Source organism: Streptopelia decaocto (assembly GCF_964273445.1).
Source record: "Streptopelia decaocto genome assembly, chromosome: 17".
NCBI lineage: Eukaryota > Metazoa > Chordata > Aves > Columbiformes > Columbidae > Streptopelia > Streptopelia decaocto.
Genome location: NC_138672.1, coordinates 10756673 through 10778693, shown reverse-complemented (window position 1 = coordinate 10778693; position 22021 = coordinate 10756673). Strand labels below are relative to the sequence as shown.

General features: G+C 40.4%; 1 protein-coding gene across 6 annotated transcripts in view; it reads left to right on the top strand.

Moving 5' to 3' along the window:
- The window catches only part of STRBP (spermatid perinuclear RNA binding protein), a 59322-nt gene extending 39618 nt beyond the window's left edge, over positions 1–19704 (top strand). For 3 of the 6 annotated variants that reach the window (XM_082067818.1, XM_082067816.1, XM_082067815.1), the window contains exons 15-18: positions 582–722; positions 1604–1727; positions 3083–3127; positions 5648–6094. In XM_082067818.1, the coding sequence (XP_081923944.1) occupies positions 582–722; positions 1604–1727; positions 3083–3127; positions 5648–5724 (387 nt within the window). In that variant the 3' untranslated portion in view covers positions 5725–6094. Of the gene's footprint in view, positions 1–581; positions 723–1603; positions 1728–3082; positions 3443–5647; positions 6095–9260; positions 9326–10716; positions 11029–16763; positions 16814–17908 lie in introns of those variants that run through there. The other 3 variants (XR_014185592.1, XM_082067817.1, XM_082067814.1) reach the window with 3 other exon arrangements.
- The last annotated feature ends 2317 nt before the right edge of the window (positions 19705–22021 follow it).

Genomic DNA, 22021 nt, shown 5'->3' with positions numbered 1-22021 from the left:
GAAGATCCACAGCTTGACATAAATATCTGATTTGCAAACATATTTGGTAACCTCATGTTAGTGACCTGATTCAAATCTCCTTTTGCCAGCTTGCCAGGGATATTTAGAATAACAGTAGCTGTGGGTAAACTCATTCGATTTCTCTCCTTCATATACTTGTGCAATCTCTCAAGTAGCCCTGGGCTCTAAAGTCGTGTACATATAGTGTTGGCAGTGATGTTGGTATATGGGCCTGATAAAGAGAGCCTCAAATGATCTTAAAACCCCTGTTCTGTAGTGATATCGTTCATGTGTTGAGAAGCTCATGCATATTGGCTAAATTTAGTATCAAATAGATATACTGGTCCTTGTTGAATTGCACCTGTACATTCCAGATTTCTGATATCTGCAATATAATGGTTCACAGGATCACTTAAGTATACTTCATCAACTTCTTCATCTAGAAGCAATAGCAATTTGTCACATAAAACACTGAGGATATTTTGACACATCAGTTCTTTATGGATGGCACGTCAGTGAGCAGTGGTGCAGCACGGCGTTCTTAAGGATAAATACTCATAAACTCATGTCTCAATTTTCAGGTAGAAGTAGATGGGCAGAAGTTCAGAGGTGCAGGCCCAAATAAGAAAGTAGCAAAAGCAAGTGCTGCATTAGCAGCACTTGAAAAACTGTTTTCTGGGCCTAACGCAGCAAACAACAAGAAAAAGAAGATTCTTCCTCAGGTAAGACTTGTTATTTGCTTTTTAGACTGCTCTGTTATCACAGCTCTGGGTTGGTTTATGATACAGGAACTTCTGCAGGAAACCACTGATTTCAGTCCAGTTTTATGCACACATGTAAGGTTTCTATTTTTATTCTTCTACAATAACTGTAGTATAACAATATAATCTGATAGTTGGGACCATTTTGTGGGAAATATAGTAGAAAAGGAAGCACAAAGAGAGGTGCTGAGGAGGTGCAGTGCAGTCAGTGGTTGATGCAGTGAGGATGTGAGATCCCGTGTTTCAGCCTGGAGCCGCAGCTCCGCCGCAGCCGTGCTCCTTCTTCCTGGAAGTCATGTATAGCCAGGCAAAGGCCTTCACTCCAGATTCTGGAGTAAGCTGAGATTTTTGCACTTTTTTGCACCTTTTCAGATGAGCTGTTTTGTTTGGCGAGGGAGACCTGTATAATCAAAAGCTTGGTCTTGTCCATTAGATTTAACAGCCACAATGATCTTTCAAATCTATTAAGTTTGAACAGATCAGAAACTAATCAACAGTGGTTTTCCTCCAGAGGATTACAGTCTGAACTAAGCCCTGAGGATTACAATTTGTGTCTCTTGTGCAAATACATTAGAATTAGATTTTCTTGTCATTTCACGCTGGAGCAGAGTGTATCGTAAAATACATTTGCAAAAGAAAATGGTCATTTTTTTTTTTTTTCTGTAACTAATAATCCTGTTCTCTAGGACAGTACTTTTCCATTCTGTGTTCTGCCTTTAACAAGACTGGCACATCAAGCATGTTTGAAGAGATTTTAAAAGATGATGATTTAATGCAGATGGCCTTGTATTTCCAGCTCTGCTCTCACTTTCTGAATTGCTGTTTTTTATTACTCTGGGCAGACTAAAGGGGTTGTCAATACAGCTGTTTCTGCAGCAGTCCAGGCTGTTCGAGGCAGAGGACGAGGTGCTTTAACACGAGGGGCGTTTGTTGGGGCAGCTGCTGCAACTGGGTACATAACACCAGGTAAGGCATGACACTAATAGTTTAATTTTTGACTGGTGGGGTGTTCTTTTCCATGTATGTCAGTCACTTCTGCAAGAGCCTGAAGTGTTCCCTTTGCTTTTCAAAGCGTGTTGTTCTTTGTGACTCTGTAGCGTGTCTGAGTCTTGCAGGTGAAGTGAAGGGAATCTAGGCATTGCTTTTACTTGGGAATAAGAATCACAGATCTGTAAGAATGGGATGCTGGAGATTCCTTAGTCAAAGCAAATCCAATAGCTTCCAAAAATAAAACTTATATTCCTCATGCCCAAGTGTTTGGATGACAGCCTGAGCTATGATCGTGCCCCTCAGCAGTTGACACATGCTAATAGCAGAGCCCTCTTGTTGCTTCCTGGCACAGTCGACAGCATGTTGTCTTCATTTTTCCTGTATGTTGATGTAATTATAAATATTAAAAACCAGTAATTCATTTTTAATGGCTGTTAACATTGTGTTTGGAACTGTCTTGCTGCCCACAGAGTCATTTATAAGACACTTTAACCTGCCAGGGGCATGCTTCTTGCCAGCATGGAATTACTCCAGAAATAGGTTTAATTTCCTAGTCACTGTAATTGTTAAGCTTTTATTTGCCTTGGCCTTCACAGATTATTTCTCTTCATCCCCTATTCTTCTCAGAAATCTCTTGCTTTTTGTGATGGACACAAATGATCCCACCAGAAAAACAAACTGTAAAGCCTTCACGAACCAGTAAGATGTAGTAACCAAGACTGGTGTTACCACTGGTGCTTTTTGTCTCGCTCCAGAGTTACGCTTAGTTCTTTGGAAAAAAGTATACTGTTCCCTGTTTGCCTTGAGGTGTTCAGATGTTCTTCGTGAAACTTTCTTTTGTCTGTTAGAAATGGCAGAGAAAGCAGAATTCGCAGGAGCTTTACTGATGATGATGTGGTGTCTGCCATAGGAATCTAGCATTGTCTACCTTATAATAGAATTGAGGAAAATTACCATTCTTTGCATTAGATTGTATCTGTATTTTAGGAAGAACATAAGCAAAGATGGGATGTCTGGATCATGCCCACTCCATGCTCGGACAATACAGATTTAAGGGTTTCAGTTGAAAGAAAACACCACTGAAATGAAATGTGCAATTTAACTCTCTGATCCTGAAGCTTAATAAAGTCATTGGGCAGCTTGTTCTTCAAGTGACCACGTAGAAGGATTTTAGTGTTTTCAGCAAAATTCATACATACGAGTGCGAGCTGGTTTTTTCTGTGGTCCTGCCTCCTGTACCAGAAAGGGTCCCTCCCTGCGTGCCACTGTGCAAACACCGTCTGCAGATACTGTAGGAAATGAAACCCATCCCTTATCTGTTTATATTGCAGGCTATGGAGCACCATATGGGTACAGTACAGCTGCACCAGCTTACGGTATGTATAGCCCAATAATTAACAAATTAGAAATTATATCAAAACTGTTGTGGCGGTCGAAATGTGGCAGTCCAAGCAGAAATTCAGAGATTAAAGCTCTTACACCATGACAACAACAACACTTCTATGCCATAACCTTGTGGTTCTTTTTTGGTTGGAGTAGCTTTTTTGCCTATGCTTTGCCTGATCTGTGGAAGGACTGCTTGTTCTAATTGCCTGTTCCCTTTCCTACTGAAACTGAATTGAAGTAGTTTTCCTACTATTTACAGCCAATCTGTGCTCCATTCAAAGACTACCGAAGGGCCTATTTCAGCCTCTCTGACCAATATTTATCTAAATGGCGTTACAGTAACGTTGAAATGTTTGTCCCCAAGTGTAAGTGGCTTGTGGACAAAGCTCCTTAATGCTCTCAACTCTCTGAAATCTCCAGTACAGTATGTGCATATACACCTCCCCTGCAGGCTAAAACACTGCTGCTTGGGACAAGCAGAATGGGGTTTGTGTAGCGGATGCCGTTAGCACGCAGATTGCAAGGAAGCGAGGACACGGTAATTCACCACAAGGCTTTTGACTAAGAAACGTAGTGATATCAGGCTGGCAAAGCACTACTTTCATGAAGATTGTAAATAAACTCAGAGAGCTCTGATGGAAGGGTTTTCTTAACTTGGCTTCTCCCTGCCCGGCAGCTTTTTTTTTTTTATGCTAGACTAACAATGCATACCTCTAACTGGCCCTTTTGGTTACTTTGAATGAGGTTTATGTGGCAATGGGAGCAAAGCAGTTTGGAGTCAGTGATATGTCCGGGCACACAGAGCGCGCCCCCCAGAGCCCGTCCCGCGCCCTGGCCTGGCCCCAGCTGGGTCAAACCCTGCCGCTCACATCACAAGTTGAGCATGGTTCTAGGCCTGCGGTTTTTCATACAGGAAACTAAGCCTGCAATTTGCTATTAATTTTCTAACTTTTGTAGCATTCATACTACTTGTTACTCTCAAATTTATATAGCTTGGGCAATACCAACTCCCCTGATAACATTATAAAAGTTTAAAATATTTAGAAACATTGATTTCATTACTTTCTTTTAGAAGTACAAGCTAGAAACAGTGGAAGTTCACTATTCTTGACTAAGATCAGCTTGGCCTATTTTATACTCTTGCAACAGAAAGGGGAAGGAGAATGTGCCCAAGGACGGCACTTAGACTGTGGGATTCTCCCTTCAAAACTCAAGCAAACCTCTCTGGTTTCAGAACTCCTGGCCTGTTGACTGGCCGTGTGCTTTAACACACAGCAGCTGACAGCCGTGTGTTCTCTTCTGTTGCAGTACACAAGGAACAGCTACACATTTTCTCAAGGAAAAATGAAAGGAAATTTAGTTGAGGGCTTACTTCATGATATAGATTTATTTTTTGGCTCTTTCCAAGCTGTAGTCACTGACTGTAACTAAGACGAGTGGTACCTGCACACGTATGAGGAATCCTTTCCCTGCTGAAGGAAAGAGTACAATTGTTACCAACTTTGCTGTCAGCTTTTCTTGCTTTTTTCATTCATTCATTCCTTCTGCTTTGTGGTTGTTTTGGTTTGGGTTTTTTTTCTCATGATTCCTGTTCTGGGAGCTGTATTTTAATCACTTAGCTGTGTATATGTGACATATCACTGACTTCAAAGCATTGTGGAAGTGAATGCCCCCATTTTTCACATAAAGAGTTTCTGGTTTTAATGTCTTACGATTGTGATGCGAAGTACTGGGATAATGCTTTTTGGCTGTAAGGTAAACATGTCTCTTTGCCTTTGTAAGCTGTTGCATGTTGGGAAACTTCACTTTGATCATCTGGTGCTCTGGAATACCTGCTGTTGCTGCTTTGTGATTTCTAAATGGATACATAGGTTAAATACTAGAATTTAACTAGGCAAGATCAAAAAAACCTTTTAATTGTGCAGAAGTTTGCGAGGCCACAAGAACTCTGTAATTATAATGAAATCAGGCAGATATTAATCTTTCCAGATTTGCCACTTCAATACAGGAGAGGAAATGCAGAATAATGAAACAGATGCAGAACTTAGTGTAGGTGCTTGATTTTTGGCTGACCTACCTGGATGCTTATCAAAAGTGCTCAACAGTTTCCCTGTGAGTTCCTGTATGCACAGCAGTGCCTGTCTAGAGTGTCTGCAACTGTAATTGGCCTATGAAATTAACTCAGAGCATAGAATGAGATAGCAGAGATGAATTATCATAGAGATGATGAAATAGAGCTTCAAGTCCAAGCACACACTCTGCTTTTGAGAGTTCTGCTTACTTTAATTGTACCAAACACCAAAACCAAAATAAAAGCAAACATTAAGCTCATCGTCTGTTGGAAATAGTGCCAAGTGTTGAAGTTTTATTGTTTATGGGTCTCTGCACCCTAAAATCACATTGATTGACTGATCTGGAAAAGGTTAATGAGAACAATACTGTAAGCTCTTGTCTGACTTTTTTGGATCACTAAACTTATTTGGAGTCCTCTCCCTTTCTTCTCTCTGTAGGTTTACCCAAGAGAATGGTTCTGTTACCAGTTATGAAATTCCCAACATATCCTGTTCCCCACTACTCATTCTTTTAGCAAATGGCAGAAGCTAATTCCTATTGATTGAACAACACAGTACAGTACAGAATGTTAGAAGAAAAAAGCCTTTTTATCCTGTTTTCTTTGAACACATACTTGAGCAAAGTCATTTGTAAAGAAACATCTTTTTCCTACTTTTTGATTTTAACAAAATGCAAATTTAGTTCTCTAAAACTTGAAAAAAAAATGTTCTGTGAAATGTTACCTCATTTTCAAATAACTTATACCAGCCTTCTGTTATAGGGAAGAACTAGAAGCTTAAATCTTACGTTTTAAATGAAGTATCCGATTATGTAAAATTAAATTTGTGAAGGATGTATAGAATATAAAACACTGATCACAAATAAACTGTTTTGTTGTAACACAAGAGTACTGCCTGTTTCCTCATGCAGTCACACAGACTCAGTTAATGACCTGTACTTGCTGTAGGGTTATTAAATGCAGGGCACAGTTACTTAAAATAAAAATTAGAAAAAAAAAAACCCACACAATAGAAACTTCACAGTTAACATTTAACTTTGTAAATATTATGGTGTGTAATAAACTTAGTAAAATATGGGTTAAAATATTGTTTTATCTTATTTTTTATAGTTAAACATCAGTACCTGAGTTTCCACGTAGTCTTTGAGATCAGCATTACTGTAACTGTGAGTTTAGACACAGTCTTAATTATCCAGGAAGGCTTTTCACTCGTACACGAAATACTGAAAAACAAACAAAACCAATGGAGTTAATCTTAGGCCGTCTCTCTGTATTAGGTTGCATTCTGTGAAATAAGTATTGAACAAAGGAAGCTCCCACAGACAGACTCTTGTTATGTAATTCCAGGGATGCACAGCTAAGTCTGTATTGCCCAGAGAAAGGACAACAGTAATGTTACAATCAGGTTCTTTAGAGCTCAAAAAACCGACTTGTTTTCCTTTCTTTTCTGTTTTTACAAAAAAAAAAAGGAAGAAAAAAAATTTTAAAAAATTGCACTTGTTCTTGTGGCCTTCTTCACTTTCAGATTGTCTGCCCACCCTTGATTTTCCATCCACCATTGCTACAGAAAGCAGTTTAGTTGTCAATCTTATATTAAAACAAAGGCTTCTTCTTTCCCCCTTACATTTATAAGAATCTAAAGCAGCAACAAGGTCCCCATGGAAACTTGCTATTTAATTGTCCCAGTTCTTGTTGAGTGCTGCTGTGAAAAGTGACACACTTCAGCCATAGGCCAGTACTTCTCGAAGGGTTGGTGCTCAAAGCGAGGGAATCCTCTTTGCGCCGAGGAGCGCGTGCACCTGGCTGCAATTCCAGGACAGGCCCCAGCTCCACCACTTCTGCATTAAAAGCTGCTGTGGGCTCTAACGCGGATGCCAAGTAGTCTTTATTAAGGTATCACCCCACAAAATAAGCAGCGTTGTTGGTTGCACTTCTCTACTCAGACCTCACCCATTGCTTTTCAGTAGGTTTGCTTTAGTTCGAGCTCTTTTAAAGATTTGCCTTGATGCACTCTGTTCTCCAACATGCTCCGCTGCTGAGGCGGGGGAGCTTTGTATATCAAGAGAGTGTAAGAACGGTGCTTAAAGCAACGTAAAGTTCCTCCTCCCCTACATCCCCCATTATAGGCAAAGAAACATTAGAAAAGCTTAATAAGCCGTGGCTTATGTAACAAGCTGCTTTTTTTGGAATTAACTGCAGCTGTTAAACTAAGTATTTGTGCTGAGGATTGTGTTTACATCTTAAATGGTTTTTCTTTTGCCATAGCTCTAACTTTCGTTTGGTGTTGGTGGTACTTTAATAAAAATTGTAGGTGTATTGACAAGTAGTGGTGAGCCTGCTGTCGTCATCCACGTTAGTGTTGAAGAGCAGGGTCTTGGGGATGTCGTCAGATGAGTGGTGCTCGTAAATCACAATCTATTTTGCTGGCCTATGGATGAAAGGAAGCCATCACGGAGCAGAAAAAGCATGGCTGATAAGAGCCCATTTTTCGTAATCAAATATTCATTAAAGGAATCTTGCCTCTGCACAGATTTCCCTCCCTCCTCCCCTTTTGGAGTTCCCCTGATTGGCAACTGTTTGTAGTTATTTTTTTAATCCCCAGCTTTGTAAAATTCTCAACAAAATATTCTCTGAACCAATTCTATACGATGAACATTCATAAGCTGAATAACTTGCTCTTATTTTAAAACCAAGGAGGGCGCTATGCTCTTTTCCAACATGATGGCAGTCATTTCAGATGATTTATAGAAGTCATTTTTTATTTTTGTCATTTGTTGGGAGTTACTAACCACATTGTAAACTTGCCCCCTTGCTGCATATTTTACATTTCTCTGCTTTACTGAAAATATGAATGAGCTGTCAGTTCTTTGTTTAGAAAGTGGTAACCTTGGAAGTGTTAGATGTTTCAATACCTTCATAGAATTCAAAGTGCCCATTTTACAATGAAAATTCCACTTGCAGCTGAAAGAGCAGAGAAATTTAAATGGAGCTTTAGCTTCAGCCAGTCTCTCTGAAATTAACATGAAGTTTTTGCTTCTCTGCTCTTTTCCCACTGTAGGTGGTTTTTTCATTGACAGTCCCTATTGCCAGCCTCTCAGCATCGCACCTTTTATTATTCACTTGGGCCCTCAAGATTTCTTCTCTGACTTCTAGAACCATCAGGTTGTGTGGCTCGAAATGGCATTTTGTACATGTCTTAAAAGCAAGAACGTGGTTCGTTTTGAGATTTCTCAACTTCAGACGTGGAATCTCAACTTTTTTCCTTCTCTTTTTGTTTTTTTTTTAAATGCTTTTTCTCACTTGTGGAATTTTGTTCCATTTAACGAAAAGCAATACTTACTCCAAGCCACAGTCCTTTCTTTGGGTACATAGCAATAGATGTGTATATACTTCTGAAGGGAAAGATGGGTATGGTGGGGAGCGGGGGGGGGAACAAGCACGAAACCAAGCAACAAAACCTAGCGCAGTGCCTGCTTTAAGCAGCGAATGCTGCACTTTCACTAGCTAAGTACTTTACAATTTTAATACTATGACTATATTTGCATGGTTCCTATAAAAATTGCTACAGAGACTTGCAATGGTCACTCTTGCAGCAGTAGTGCTTTGTACCATTGTGCACGTCTGCGGACATGAAATGTAGCAAAAAGGCAGAAGAAAAAACATAGAATATATTTTTTTTCCAAAATCTAACTAAATGATGTATTCTCTCTCTCTTCCCCACATCATTAAATGAGGCACAAAAAGGGCAGGCCTGAACTTGACCTCCCAATAGACTGCTTTTGTGTCTCTCAAAATCATCACCAGTGATAGGGAAACATAGTTATCTGGTAAACATCCAGTTCAAAAAACTTTGCTGCTATAAATTTACTGAGCTTTTTCCTCTTAAATATTTGTATGTTGATATTTTGAGACTGTGAATCAGCAATAACTGAAAGGTGATTTTTTTTTTTTTTTAATGGTATTGGAACATCTATATGTTGAAGCTTAAGACTTTTAAGCAGTTTTCAGCAGGTTAATACCACTTTATTCTCATTCTCTCCGGACCTTCATAGCCATATGCACTTGTATAAAATAAGCAGAAATGTAGTGACTGTAAGCTGAGATCGTGATATAAAAGGTAAGAGATTTTATTTTCAGCTTAAAGAATATTTTTATTGCTTTTTTTCTAATAATCTCATATACCTGTGACAATCTTGTATATGACATGTTTTTATTGTCTTGTCTAACTAAATGTTTGAACAGATAATACATAGGTCTGAATTCCAGCTTTGTATTTTTCAAGGCCACTTCAAATACTCCCGTTTCAGTTAAAAAAGAAAATATTACTTAACACTTTTAAGAAATAGTTAGGGTTTATCAACAGACCGTTCTCCTTTGAATATTTTTCTCTTGTGTAGCATTAAAAGCTGTATAGATAGCCTGTGTGTCAGGCACTACCCTCCCTGCATACCTGGGGAGAACATTTGGGGAGGTACCAAACCACAGCCATGGCTGCACCGAAAGCTGCACCATGGTTATCAGGAGAAGTGGAATGTGCGATATTATCTAACTAATAAAGAGAGAAATTATTTCCCTAAACTATTAAAGCTAAACTTCAAATGAAGAATGAAAGACTTTGATGATAGTACAGTTAAAATCTGCAGAGATCAAGTTACATTAGGCCAAATTAATTAATGAAGCAGCCAGGTTTGCTTCCCTCTTGTGGGTGCAGTGGGAGGAGAGGAAGGCAGGCAGTGATTTAACTCTGCATGAGTAATTTGCCTCGCTGTGGTTTTCTAAGGCTAGAAATTAGGATACAGCCACCCATAAATAACTATTTTTAGTTCTGTAGTAAATGTTTTAACAAATATTTTACTTGGATTAAAATTGTTTTGGATTATGACCTATATGGTGCACATGATATGTGTAGTTTTAAAATACTAGTGTGGGTTTTTTTAAATTTGCCTTTATATAACCTTGTGTTATGCAAAGTTGCATCGTACAGTACTGCACAATTGCAGTACCTGCAGTATTTGAAGTTGCTGGAAACAACTTTTTTAATATTAAAAAGGTAAAAAAAGGGGGGGGGGCAAAAGGGAGGGAGTTGATGATGTTGTATTATTAACAGCATTTTAGGGTCTCAGTTCAGAGATGAAAGCATTAAAAAACCCTGATTGATCACAGTTTATACTGATGTAAAACAGGAAAACACTTGTTACGGAATATATAGTAGTATATCAGGCCCAGAGCTTGTTGTTTTGCATCAAAATATAACAGCAAAAATAAACTAGATTTCATTTCAGTATTGAAAACATCTAGTTCAGTAAATAACTGCATGTGTAGGTTATCCATAACTCAGGACATGTCTGGATAGAATTCATGGCCAGATATAGAAAGATAGCTGTTAAATATTGTTAGCTTTGCTGCTCTTGGCAGAAAACTGATCTTGCAAGTGGCCTATACATTTGCACCTGGGGAAACAAACTTCAGGAGCCATGAAAGCACAGAACCATTTGATTACATTTGCAGGTGCAAGTGATGAGCCAGTAGAACGTCCTTTCCATTTGGTGGTGCAGATTTGCACCTTGAAGATAACAGCAGATGAAAACTTGGGGCTTGGTCTGAAGCTCACTTAAAATTCAATTCATTCTTTCAGCCTGTCAGGCTTAGCAGTGCTGACAGCGGAGCAGCGGGCTGCTCTGTTTCCTTCAGAAGACAGTATTTTTTATGCGTCAAGGCAATGTTAAGGTGCATTATAATGAACTTCTCTGGAGTATTCTTTCCTAGGCTTAACTGATGCCAGCCTGACAAGCACTGTCCAGTTCAAGGACTGATTAATAAAATGTCTCGCTGACTCATTTGATCTGTTTCTTTGTGGCCTGTACTTGGCAGCTTAATCCATTTGTATTGGTTTCCATCAGGAGTGCTTTGACTATGGATTTCCATATTTTTCTGTCATTACCCTTTTAACTCTAATAATCCTAAGATTCCACTCTTCTGCTTTTTTTAAAATTCTCGCTTTGTTGGATCTTCTTTTTTTCACTGAAAAGGTATTAAATTTCTCTAATACATTTTTGTTCATCATGCATGTACTTCGTACGAAATTTGTCTCCTTGCTTTTGCTGCTCCCCTTCTCAGTAGGAGAGACACCATTTCCTGACACGTGAAATACCCAGTGTACTTAAGACTCCTAAATCCTGGGGTTTGCAGCTACTTGGAATCAGTGATAAGATCCTAAGGCGCAAGATTGCCTAGGAACCTGTCTCATTGCTGGGCCGCTCTCCATCATCTTTGCCAAGTCTTGGGAAACGGGAGAGGTGCCTGAGGACTGGAGGAAAGCAAATGTCACTCCAGTCTTCAAAAAGGGCACGAAGGAGGACTCGGGTAACTATAGACTGGTCAGCCTCACCTCCATCCCTGGGAAACTGATGGAATGACTTATCCTTGCTGCCATTTCAAGGCATATCAGGGATAAGAGGGTCATTAGGGGCAGGCAACATGGCTTCACCAAGGGGAAGTCGTGCTTGACGAAACTCATTGACTTTTATGAGGACATAACAAGACGGATGGATGATGGCAGAGCGGTGGACTGATCTACCTTGACTTGAGTAAGGCATTTGACACAGTCTCCCACAGCATCCTTACAGCTAAACTGAGGGAGTGCGGTCTGGATGACCAGGCAGTGAGGACTGTGAACTGGCTGAAGGGAAGAAGCCAGAGAGTTGTGGTCAATGGGCAGAGTCCATTTGGAGGCCTGTATCCAGTGCAGTGCCTCAGGGGGCAGTACTGGGGCCTGTATTATTCAATATATTCATCAATGATTTAGACGAGGGAATAGAGTGACTGTCAGCAAGTTTGCTGATGACACCAAGCTGGGAAGAGTGGCTGACACTGGAAGCTGTGCTGCCATCCAGAGACCTGGACAGGCTGCAGAGTTGGGCAGGGAAAAAATTTAATGGAATATAACAAGGGCAAGTGTAGAGTCTTGTATCTGGGCAGGAACAACCCCAGGTTCCAGTATAAGTTGGGGAATGACCTATTAGAGAGCAGCGTAGGGGAAAGGGACCTGGGGGTCCTGGGGACAGCAGGGTGACCATGAGCCAGCACTGGGCCCGTGTGGCCAGGAAGGCCAATGGTACCTGGGGTGGATATACCCAGCAGCCAAACATGTAAACCTAGTTAAATATGCTTTGTGCAGCTGCTCATATTGTTGCCTATTTTGTGGCACCTTTTCAGTGAAGCAGAAATGTTATAGCTTGAATTTCTGGTTCATGGAAAAGAATTCCAAAAAAGTTCCTTTCAATTAGTACATATATAAATAGGACACCAGGGAAAGTCTGCCTGTACACTTCCCACCTTAGCTCTAGTTTTAGCTAACCAGATGATCGGGTGTATTTTGGGAGTATTTGGGTGTCTGACGCTTAAAGGATTAAAAGAAGCCAGAGCTTCACAAGAATTGACCTGGTTAATGTGTTGTCTGTGTTGGAGGTGAATGGCATTACCATTGACTTTGGAAGAACAACTGGTGAGCTTCAGTTGTCTGCTTGGAGGAGGAAAGTGAGGCTATTTACAGATGGGGAGATTAAAATATAGATTGTTCCATTGTTACAACGGCATTTGTTTGCCTTTAGCTGCTCTTGTTTGCCGTTCTATCTAGGGAAGGTTTTAAGGCGAGCAGTTTGGCTTGGAGGGCTTGGCTAGCTGCTTCCTGCCATCCTGGCCCCTCTGCCAGTGCTTGCTGGCTTCCTTAAGCACACGTTCAGGAACTGGAACACGGAGACCTTACTGCTGGGCTTTGTGCCAGCTGGATGGAGAGGGGCCAGCCCACGCTCACCAAGGGAATGTGGAACACGCAGCCTCTGTTGCCCCAGCAATTTCTGTTGGACACAGTACACCATCCAGCCCTCACAAAGGCAATTTAGTGCCTGGGTAGGTGGTTTCTAATCGGTCTAATTTGCTGTCACGTAGCCAAAGTGAGCTAATTAGGTGATTCAGCAATTATCATGGCTCCCAGTTAACGTGCTTTAAACCCTGCTGCCATGACTTCCAGTGCAACTGAATACCTTTGCTTCTGTGAATTCTGTCTTCCTTCCCTGCCTTTTCTGATTATCTCCTAACATCCCAGTAAAAAACTGATTCTCTCAAATTACAGAACTTTTACATAGAAGTTTCTAGATTTCTTAAAAACCTTTAATCAGCCTATGAAGATCTTCAGAGAATCAAGTATTCAACATTTCAACTTACTCATGTGCCAAGGGACTATTTCTACTCATTTAGAAAGATCTGTGAAAACTGATCTGGTATCTCTGACCACTGGAGACTAGGATTCTTTCTATGACAACACTTGCCTTCTGGTGGGAAAAAAAGATCTAAAGTGTGTCTTAATAAAAAACTCTTATCTTGTAGCCACTGAAAGAACTTAACTGGGGAAAAGTGCACAAATCTAAAATTGAGACTTTTTGCCACTTTTTGCTTCTCAGTACGGGTGACAGAGCCTGGCCCAGGCTGCCCAGGGAGGTTGTGGAGTCTCCTACTCTGGAGACATTCAAACCCTCCTGGACACCTTCCTGTGTAACCTCATCTGGGTGTTCCTGCTCCAGCAGGGGGATTAGACTAGATGAGCTTTCCAGGTCCCTTCCAATCCCTGACATTCTGTGATTCTGTGAAGAAAAGTCTCCTGTTTGTTGTCTGTTCAACTGTGGAACATCAAACTTTTGGTACTTGTTCTAAAACTCCAAGATAGATCTAGTCCCAGCAATGTCTTGGAGAGTGAGCCTGGCAGTCTCTGTCTTTTCAGTCACCCATCCCCTGAAAGAAAGTGTCCCTTGCTTCATTTGTAATTCGGCATCTGTGCTTCTGAGAGCTTGTAGATCATCACCGTCTAGAGGTGGGATTCCTGAACACCTCTCCAGAAGTGTATAAATGAAGACCCATCAGACAATATAGTATTTCAGTCTTTACTCAGACAAAATTATAAGTTTCCCTCTGTCTCTTTTGCTTGGTAGTATTATTCAGTATTAGAACTTCTTGCCTTTAGCTAAATTCTCTCTAGACAGTTGCCTGTTACTTAATCAAGGGAAAAATATGTCCCAGCCTCAGATGAGTTCCAAGTCACAGAAGCAGCTTATAAAACCAGCTACTATTTCCGGTGGCTCTGGGAAACCACACAAGAATCACAGAACTCTGCTGCAGTGGATTCTTTTGGATACGTGATGAGATACGTAAATATGAAGTTCAGATTGCTGTTCTCAGGCATGAAGCTGACTTAGGACCTCTCTGGCATCGGAAGAACGAAAACGAGCTCTCTGCTTGACTCACTGAGGAGTTCTGTAAGAACGGTTGGACCATCTTAAAAAACAGTAACTCAGCTCAGATGTTCAGGATACAGGCCCTCTTGGGCTTCCTACTGAATAAATCTATTGAAAAATGAGATACTTCATTGACCTGTTTAAAGCAAAGCAAAGGGGTATTATAGTTGTATCCGCTATCTATAGTATATGAGACAGCTTGTCTAGCAGCTCATTGATTTCATTCTTCTGTTTTAGCACATCTAGTTTGCTGTGAATCTGATCCCTACTGTAAGGTGAAGACTCTGTTACAGTCATTTTAGAGCAATTAACTGGAGAAACTCAGCCCTGAAGTCCTACGCCTATGGACTGTGGCAGCAGTTTTCACCTGTACTTTCCCTTCAACATTAACCACTAGTAATTAAGTGTTTGACATTAACAGAATTGTCATCATAAAGCTATTTTATTACTTAACCCCAGAATTTATGTCTCCTTAGCTTTATTTGTCTCATCTAAATCCATACTTATGTCCATGTTTTCTAGTGCTCTGAAGCATCCTCCTTTTTCCCATTCTGCTCATAGAAATGGGACCGATTCAGTTGTTCCTTTGTAACTGATGTTTAAGATGATATGAAACCATGAGTAGGACAGATATGCCTGTTCCTCTAGTCTGGGGTTTTCTAGGAGAAAGGGTGCTGCTTCTGCTAGGCCTGTCTCATACTGTGTAGGCAACACAATGCCATACCAGAAGTAGCTGTGTGAGTTTGTAAGAGAAAAGGTTCATCACAGTATAAGATTTAAATTTAGGAAAGTGTTTTTTTCTCCAGTTCCTGTGTGTATGAAACATTCAGATCACACGTTTACATTCACATTTAAGAGGAGTTAAATGTCCAGAAGTGGTATGTGGAGATGTGTGTAGTTCTAAAGCAAGTTTCTTATTTTAGATGTTGTTTTATCTTTTATTTGGTGCCTTAACTCTGAACAATCTAAGGTCATACATACTGTACTTTAAAAGAAACCATCAAGTCTACAGAAACTGTTGCAAAGACTGAAGCCTTCTCAGAGGGAGAGTTCTCTTCCATGTTTAATTAATAATCCATTGATAAACAAGAGTTGCAAGAATTTAAAGAGCACGTAAAAATTTTAACCACAGATTGAGACTGAATTTATCTGATTTCCAACTTCAAAAGTTTGTGGCAGTAAGCAAATGGAAGGTACAGTCTCTTCTAAGCTGTGTAAGTAAACAACATCAAAGTGGTTTACAGCTAGCCAGAAGTGCATGTTTGTGAAAACCTCTTGACTGTTATCTCTACTTGAACAAATTACACTAATACTAAAAGGCATTAATTGAATGTAATTGGCTACCTTTCGTTCACTGGTACAGGGGATTTGGAATGAGTAAGAATTGCAATTAGTTTTCAATTCCAGCATAGACTTAAGCCTCATTCCTGCCTCTTACCTAGATCTAGAAGCTCCAGGTGCCTTATGCTGCTTTGCGTTCGCGTAGTGCCACTCCTAGCTGAACACATGCCTGCTGAATACATCTGGTCCTTGCAGAACAGACTGAGGCAAGAGAGAGCAAGAAAAGACAATGAAGCTAGAATGCCCTTCTCCAGCCCTAAAGGTTGAGCACTGTGGATAGGAAGTTGGCAGGAATATTGCACTGCCTTTTCCAAGTCTGTTAATAGAGTCTGTGGTAAAACCAGGAGATTTATGTCTGCTTTGGTAAACCAGGAGCCTCAGTAAACTAAAAGGAGGGGGAGATGGTATTGTTTTTTCAAGAGTTTGTAAGAAATTAGATAAGAGTTTTAAGCTAGCCATATAACAGACCAAAAGCTGCTAGTCATGTTACTACAGGAAATTAATTAATTTTTTTTCTGTTCAGTAAACAAGCCCAGGACAGAAGGTTTTTCAGAGGAGGAAGAACAGGAAAATTCCAATGAACAAATTACATTTCCTGATGCAGCCCTATCCAAAATAGGGAGGCTGCTCCAGGCAGTGTATATAACATGCAACTGAATTTTGGGAAGGGAAGGAAAGAAATAATAGTAATTTCCGTAAAGGACTACTAGTAACTTATTTTCACAATGCCCACAGTACTGTAGACAACTTGCTTTAACACAGAACAGCATGGCAACAAGGAAAAGCAGATACTGCTTCCACATCTACATGTTGTAATGTACATATTTCAGGTCACCAATATTGGTGTAATGAGTTATGACAAAGTACATTCATCTTACCAGAAAAGCATCTTTTGACATTCTATCCACTTCTATTTTTTTAAGCTAGAAGGGAGTTAATTATAGCACTCAGCTGTTTCGAAGGGAGTAGAGCAGAAGGTAAGTTTCAACTTCATACTTCGAAGCTGCTATGAATAAGTTGATTAACAGTGTTCCATGGAAACAACCTGATGTACTTATTTTCTTTGTGCTCATTTCTATGTTCTTAGAAAAGCACAAGCTTGTGTAAGAATAATCAATACAAAGTTACTCAGGGTACTGTGTCATCTCAGCAGTGGACACTAACTGCATTTTAAGTCAAGAAGCACATATAAATCAAGCTTAATTAAAAGGAACAGACCATCTTGGCAGGTTTTGCTTTTCTACTGGCACTGTTACAATTTAATTATCTATGCATACAGAAATGTGTGTATTGCACACTCCCAATAGCTCTTGTAGTTCTGTAAGGGCATCCTGTAAACTAACACAGTAAAATATAGTCAGTGTAGGAGAGTGCGTACTCTTCTTCCATTATTTCCATGAAGAACTGTTTATAAGATGACAGTGATATTGCTCAAAGCAAAATAATGGTGGGCTAAAGAACAGCATTCAGAGCAGTACAGCTTTTGAAAAGTTAGTTATATGAATTATGAAAATTTTGATTTGTTGTACAGATTATTTCCTGTGCTTCTAAACTAGAATCACTGCTTCCTTGCTCAAAATAACAGGATAAAGACAAGTGTAGTTTTCTAATAGCATCTATTGCATGGAAATACACATATACTGGAAGAAAATGGAGGCTGTACTGCAGAGAGCATAATCAACTACAGAGCCATTCTCTGGGCAATGCTGCATAATTTAAGAGTGGGTAAATATGCCTTCAGGGACAACACAACACAGATGTTTAAACTAAAAAGGCTGCAAAAGAAAGCCTCGAAGCTTTGTCCAGTCATACATTTATTCTTCCCTGAAAAAGGGACATATACACTCATATGCGCTTAGTGAGTTGTACATCAGACATCACAAAGGTCCTTAAGGACGGATGTGTTAAAGCCAGTCTCCTTTTGGACAGAAAAGGCAGGAAGCTGACTCTGTCTTCCAGTTCCAAAGTGCAGTGTCCTATTTCTGATCCTAACCCTAAGTCAATATTTATTGATCAAACTGACTAAGCTTTTTAGGTCGACAAGCTCTCCATGAAGCAATTCTGTTCTCCAGCCTCTGCAGGGGCCAACAACTGGTGCTCAACTACTACTTCCACTCCAGAATGTCACCTGTCCTCCAGCTGTCCCAGAGCCATTCTGGGACACTTGCACTTCAAAGAGAGCAACACTGTTGTGGGGGGACCCTCAAAAGCACTGAAATATGACAGCAGAGCAATCCCCATGGGCTGTATGCTTTTGAAGTCCTGTCCAGTTCTTGGTGACAAAGTTGAGCATGAAATCTGTACTGCCAAATGTGCCGGCCCCTATTGAGAAGGACATCTGTGGGAAGCAGCGATTGTGAGGAAAGGCTGGTGTTTTCCAAGTCCAGCTCATGCATTGTTGGGTTTTCTTGGGTTTTTTTGTTTTGTTTTTTTAATGGTTGAGTTTCCACTCACCAAATATCACCATCGGTCAAATCCATTAAAACAATTACTGCTAATTTGGGCAAAAACATCCCCCTTGTATATCCCAAACTACCACCACACATCCATCTAAAGAACTCTTAAGCAGAGAATGCTCAAGAGGCAGAGCCCTGCCACCAGTCTGCACACTAGAAGGCAGACACGAAATCTGGCAGTGCAGCATGATGTTACTTTTCTGATGGCAATTACTTCCACAAGACAAGGAAAAGACAGAGGCAGTGCTTTGGGGCAGTGTTTCATGCTCAGCAAGTTTGTAGAAGGGAGGAATGCAATTCTATAAATCACTTGTACTGTATTTCTGTTTCTAGACTTGAATGAATTTCACTTTTCCTTTGTGGGTCAGCATAGTAAACATTAAAGAAAAGGTCTATTTTTCTAAATCTCTTTCACCAATAGAGGTCTGACCTGCAGCCAACAGATGGATTTATTTATCCACAGAGGGACAGTGTTTATTTTTACACTAAGATTGGATATGGCATGGAATAAAAAGAAGTATGACCTTTGAACTATCTAAACCTGAAACACTAGAACGAAGTCCACAAATGAGTAATATGGTGGACAACTCCATCTTTCTTCCCAGTAAATCTCTCTCAAAAGAAATTACCCAGAATTAAACTTCCAAATGAAGTACAGGAGATCCTTGTGGTCTAATTACAGCCTACTTTCAAAATACTTAAGATTTCTCCCGATTTGTAATCTGTAGAGAACAATGACAAACTATTCCTGACTCTACTGTAAATAAAGCAACTTCAAATAAAGTAATTCGGTGACAACCTTAGCTATTTATAGCATTTAAAATGTAATCTGAACATTCAAATTGTCTTAATTTGGTAGCAGTTGAGTGGGAAGAAAAATAACTGCACACTGAATTTTAAATTGAGCCGTATCTACTCACTAGCCAAAATAAGCCTGCAAATGTAAAGTAAATGGAATGCTCTTTGTACATTAAGTTGCTTCCTCACGTGATGCTGTACCCTGTACACTTGGCTTCATTTGGCTTCTGTGTTGTGGTGTGTACGCCAGCCACTGTTATTAACTGTACACAACACTTCAATCTGCACTGTAATCTTGGTTCATATGCCACTGATTGTAACCCGATGCTACAGACTTCTCTGTATATAAAACCGTAACCATGTCCCATTTGCTTCCAATAGCACACAATAAAGGCTTATCTCTGTAAACAGGAATTATGGCTGTATGACTGGGTTGAGCTTTTTTTGTTTACAGTAAGGAAACTGGCTTTAAGGATTTTTGAAGCCTGGGAAGCCAAACCACAGAAGTCCTTTCTACTTCAGTCAGGTAATAGGCTCAGCAGAACATAGAGACAGCACTTCCTAAGGTTGCAGTTTTATTAGAGATTATTATTAGCAAAGTTGTGACTTTGAGATGTAAACCTAAAGCACATTCAGTCAGTAACAAGCAGGATGCATTCCTTCACAAATAAGGCAGAGAACAGAGGACACAGGACTGAATTGTGCAAGGGCTGCTGCACACAAATACGACCGGCCATTAGCCAATGGAAGTGGCAACAGCAACGCCCAGAGAAGGCTAAAAAAAAAAGGAAAGAAAAAAAAACACCCTCATTGTATATTTTCTTAAAAGATAAATTGGATACATAAAGAACGAGTAAGGTTCTCTCAAACTTTTTTTCTTCTCCTGCCCCTCTCATTTCACTCTATTTTCTAAACATTTAATTCCTGTGGTCCCAGTTTGTCCCCTGAGGTCTGAAACAAATCTGAGCAATTTCCTTGTCCAGAGCCATTGAGGGCAAGAGTTGAGGATACCATAAGAATTTTGTGGTTCTTGCAACTTACATTAAGATTTACAAGATTTACTGGAATATACAAGTATGGCCAGTTGCCTGGAGTTACAGAACAGTTTTACTCTAGAAGGGAAGATAGAGAAGTCATTTTATCATATGCCCTTGTATTTTCTTAGAATTGTTTCTTCTGGTCTATAATTCAGCATTTCAAGTCTCAGTGCAGAGGTCGTTAATCAAATTCAGAGGAGATCAACCTTGAGGAAGGATTAAAAACTGCTGTGAGCTGATTAAAGCTGAGATTGCTCTTAATAAAATGTGATGTATGGAACCCCACAGCTTAGTATATACAATAACCAGAATAAGACTTGGTGCACTCATCAAAACAGTGTGCAGCCACCCGAGTGTGCTTTTGTGTGGCAAACAGTCATGCACGTAAGAACTGCTGAGGGACCACTGTACCAAAAACCACTAAACCATGCGTCACTTAAAATTCAGAGCTGCATCAAATATTTAGCACGCAAGATCCACAAAGAACTGAACACAGTCAGTTAAGAAAACATCATTAACAGTCAGCTGAAACTGAGGTCAGTTTTACCCTAAATATCAGTATAATACTGTACCTATGTACATGCTTAACGTTAGTGAGCTTATTAAGAGGTCATTCAGAAAGCTACCTCAGGATTATCATCTCGGAGGTGCTGAGAAGGCTGACAGCTCTTCAGCAGAAGCCTGGCAATGGCTGGTCAGTGACAGCTAGTGACAGCTTGTGACAGGAGCTGGGCCCGCTCCAGCAGCTGACTGGCATTCTGTAGACTCACTGGAATGAAACCAGGGGTAGATAAGGGACGAGTAATACAATACTGACTAGACTGAACAACGAGGTGGGCACATCCATCTTGCCTCACTGTGCAACTGCCTGGTATCTCCTACTTAGTTTTATTCCCATCCTGCTGTAGCCAACCTAAACTTGCCCACATAACTTCTAAAGACATTAAGAGATCAGAGCAGGCTGTTGAGCTGCTAGTGGATTCTAAAAACAGTCTGTTACTGTAATGCTGAGACTGCAGGCACTCAGGAGCTCTACCGTTTGCTGTTCATGTCTGTGCAGCAGACATCTCATCCATAATTCATAGAAGTCTGGCAGAGGCTTCTATAGCCCCTCCAGCATGCTGCATTCTTCACCGTACCATGCAAAAAACACCTTAGGGAGACAGAGTCATCATCTCATGGAAACACTATCCTTTCCCCTCCATGCTAGATGAGATCTTGTTCCACAAGGAATTCTCAGGGGGATTATGCCGCAGTCCTGCCGTGCCCTGGGTAGGTGGGGAGCTCAGATACACACTATTCTGTAAGCAACAAGCCTTCATCCTCCTCCTCTTTCCCATCCATTCAGTCTGGTGCACCACTATTAAATTACCATAAGACCTCTTCTTTAAACTGGCGTAAGCCTTCAGGGCACAGAAGACATTAAGTCACGTCCCTCTTTTCTTATCAGCCAGAAAACACCAAAACCACAGTGGTTTTCTATGGTATTCTTAAAAGAATTAATAAAAGCCCTTTGCTCACATTATGAAAGCTGATAGTGGCACAGCTCTTAGTCTCATCTCAGCAAGTACTTTACCAGCTTTTCTCAGGCACAGAAGTGGAATAAGAACTGCGCAGCAGTTTTCCCTAGGTGGGATAAACTGGCCAGATTTATTAGAAAATCCCATCAGGAGTCATTCTAGTGTCACCTCCCAAAATTCATTTATGTATCTGGCTCCAAGCCTGTCCTTCACCCTGGATTCCACAGACAACTCTATGCATTAACAGACACTCACAGCAGGGAGTTTAAAAACACAGCTTTGATGTATTCATGGTATACACTAACTGTACAGTCGACATGATGAGGGCTTCTGCTCCTATCTGGCAGCCTGCAAATCTCATCACTTCTGCACCT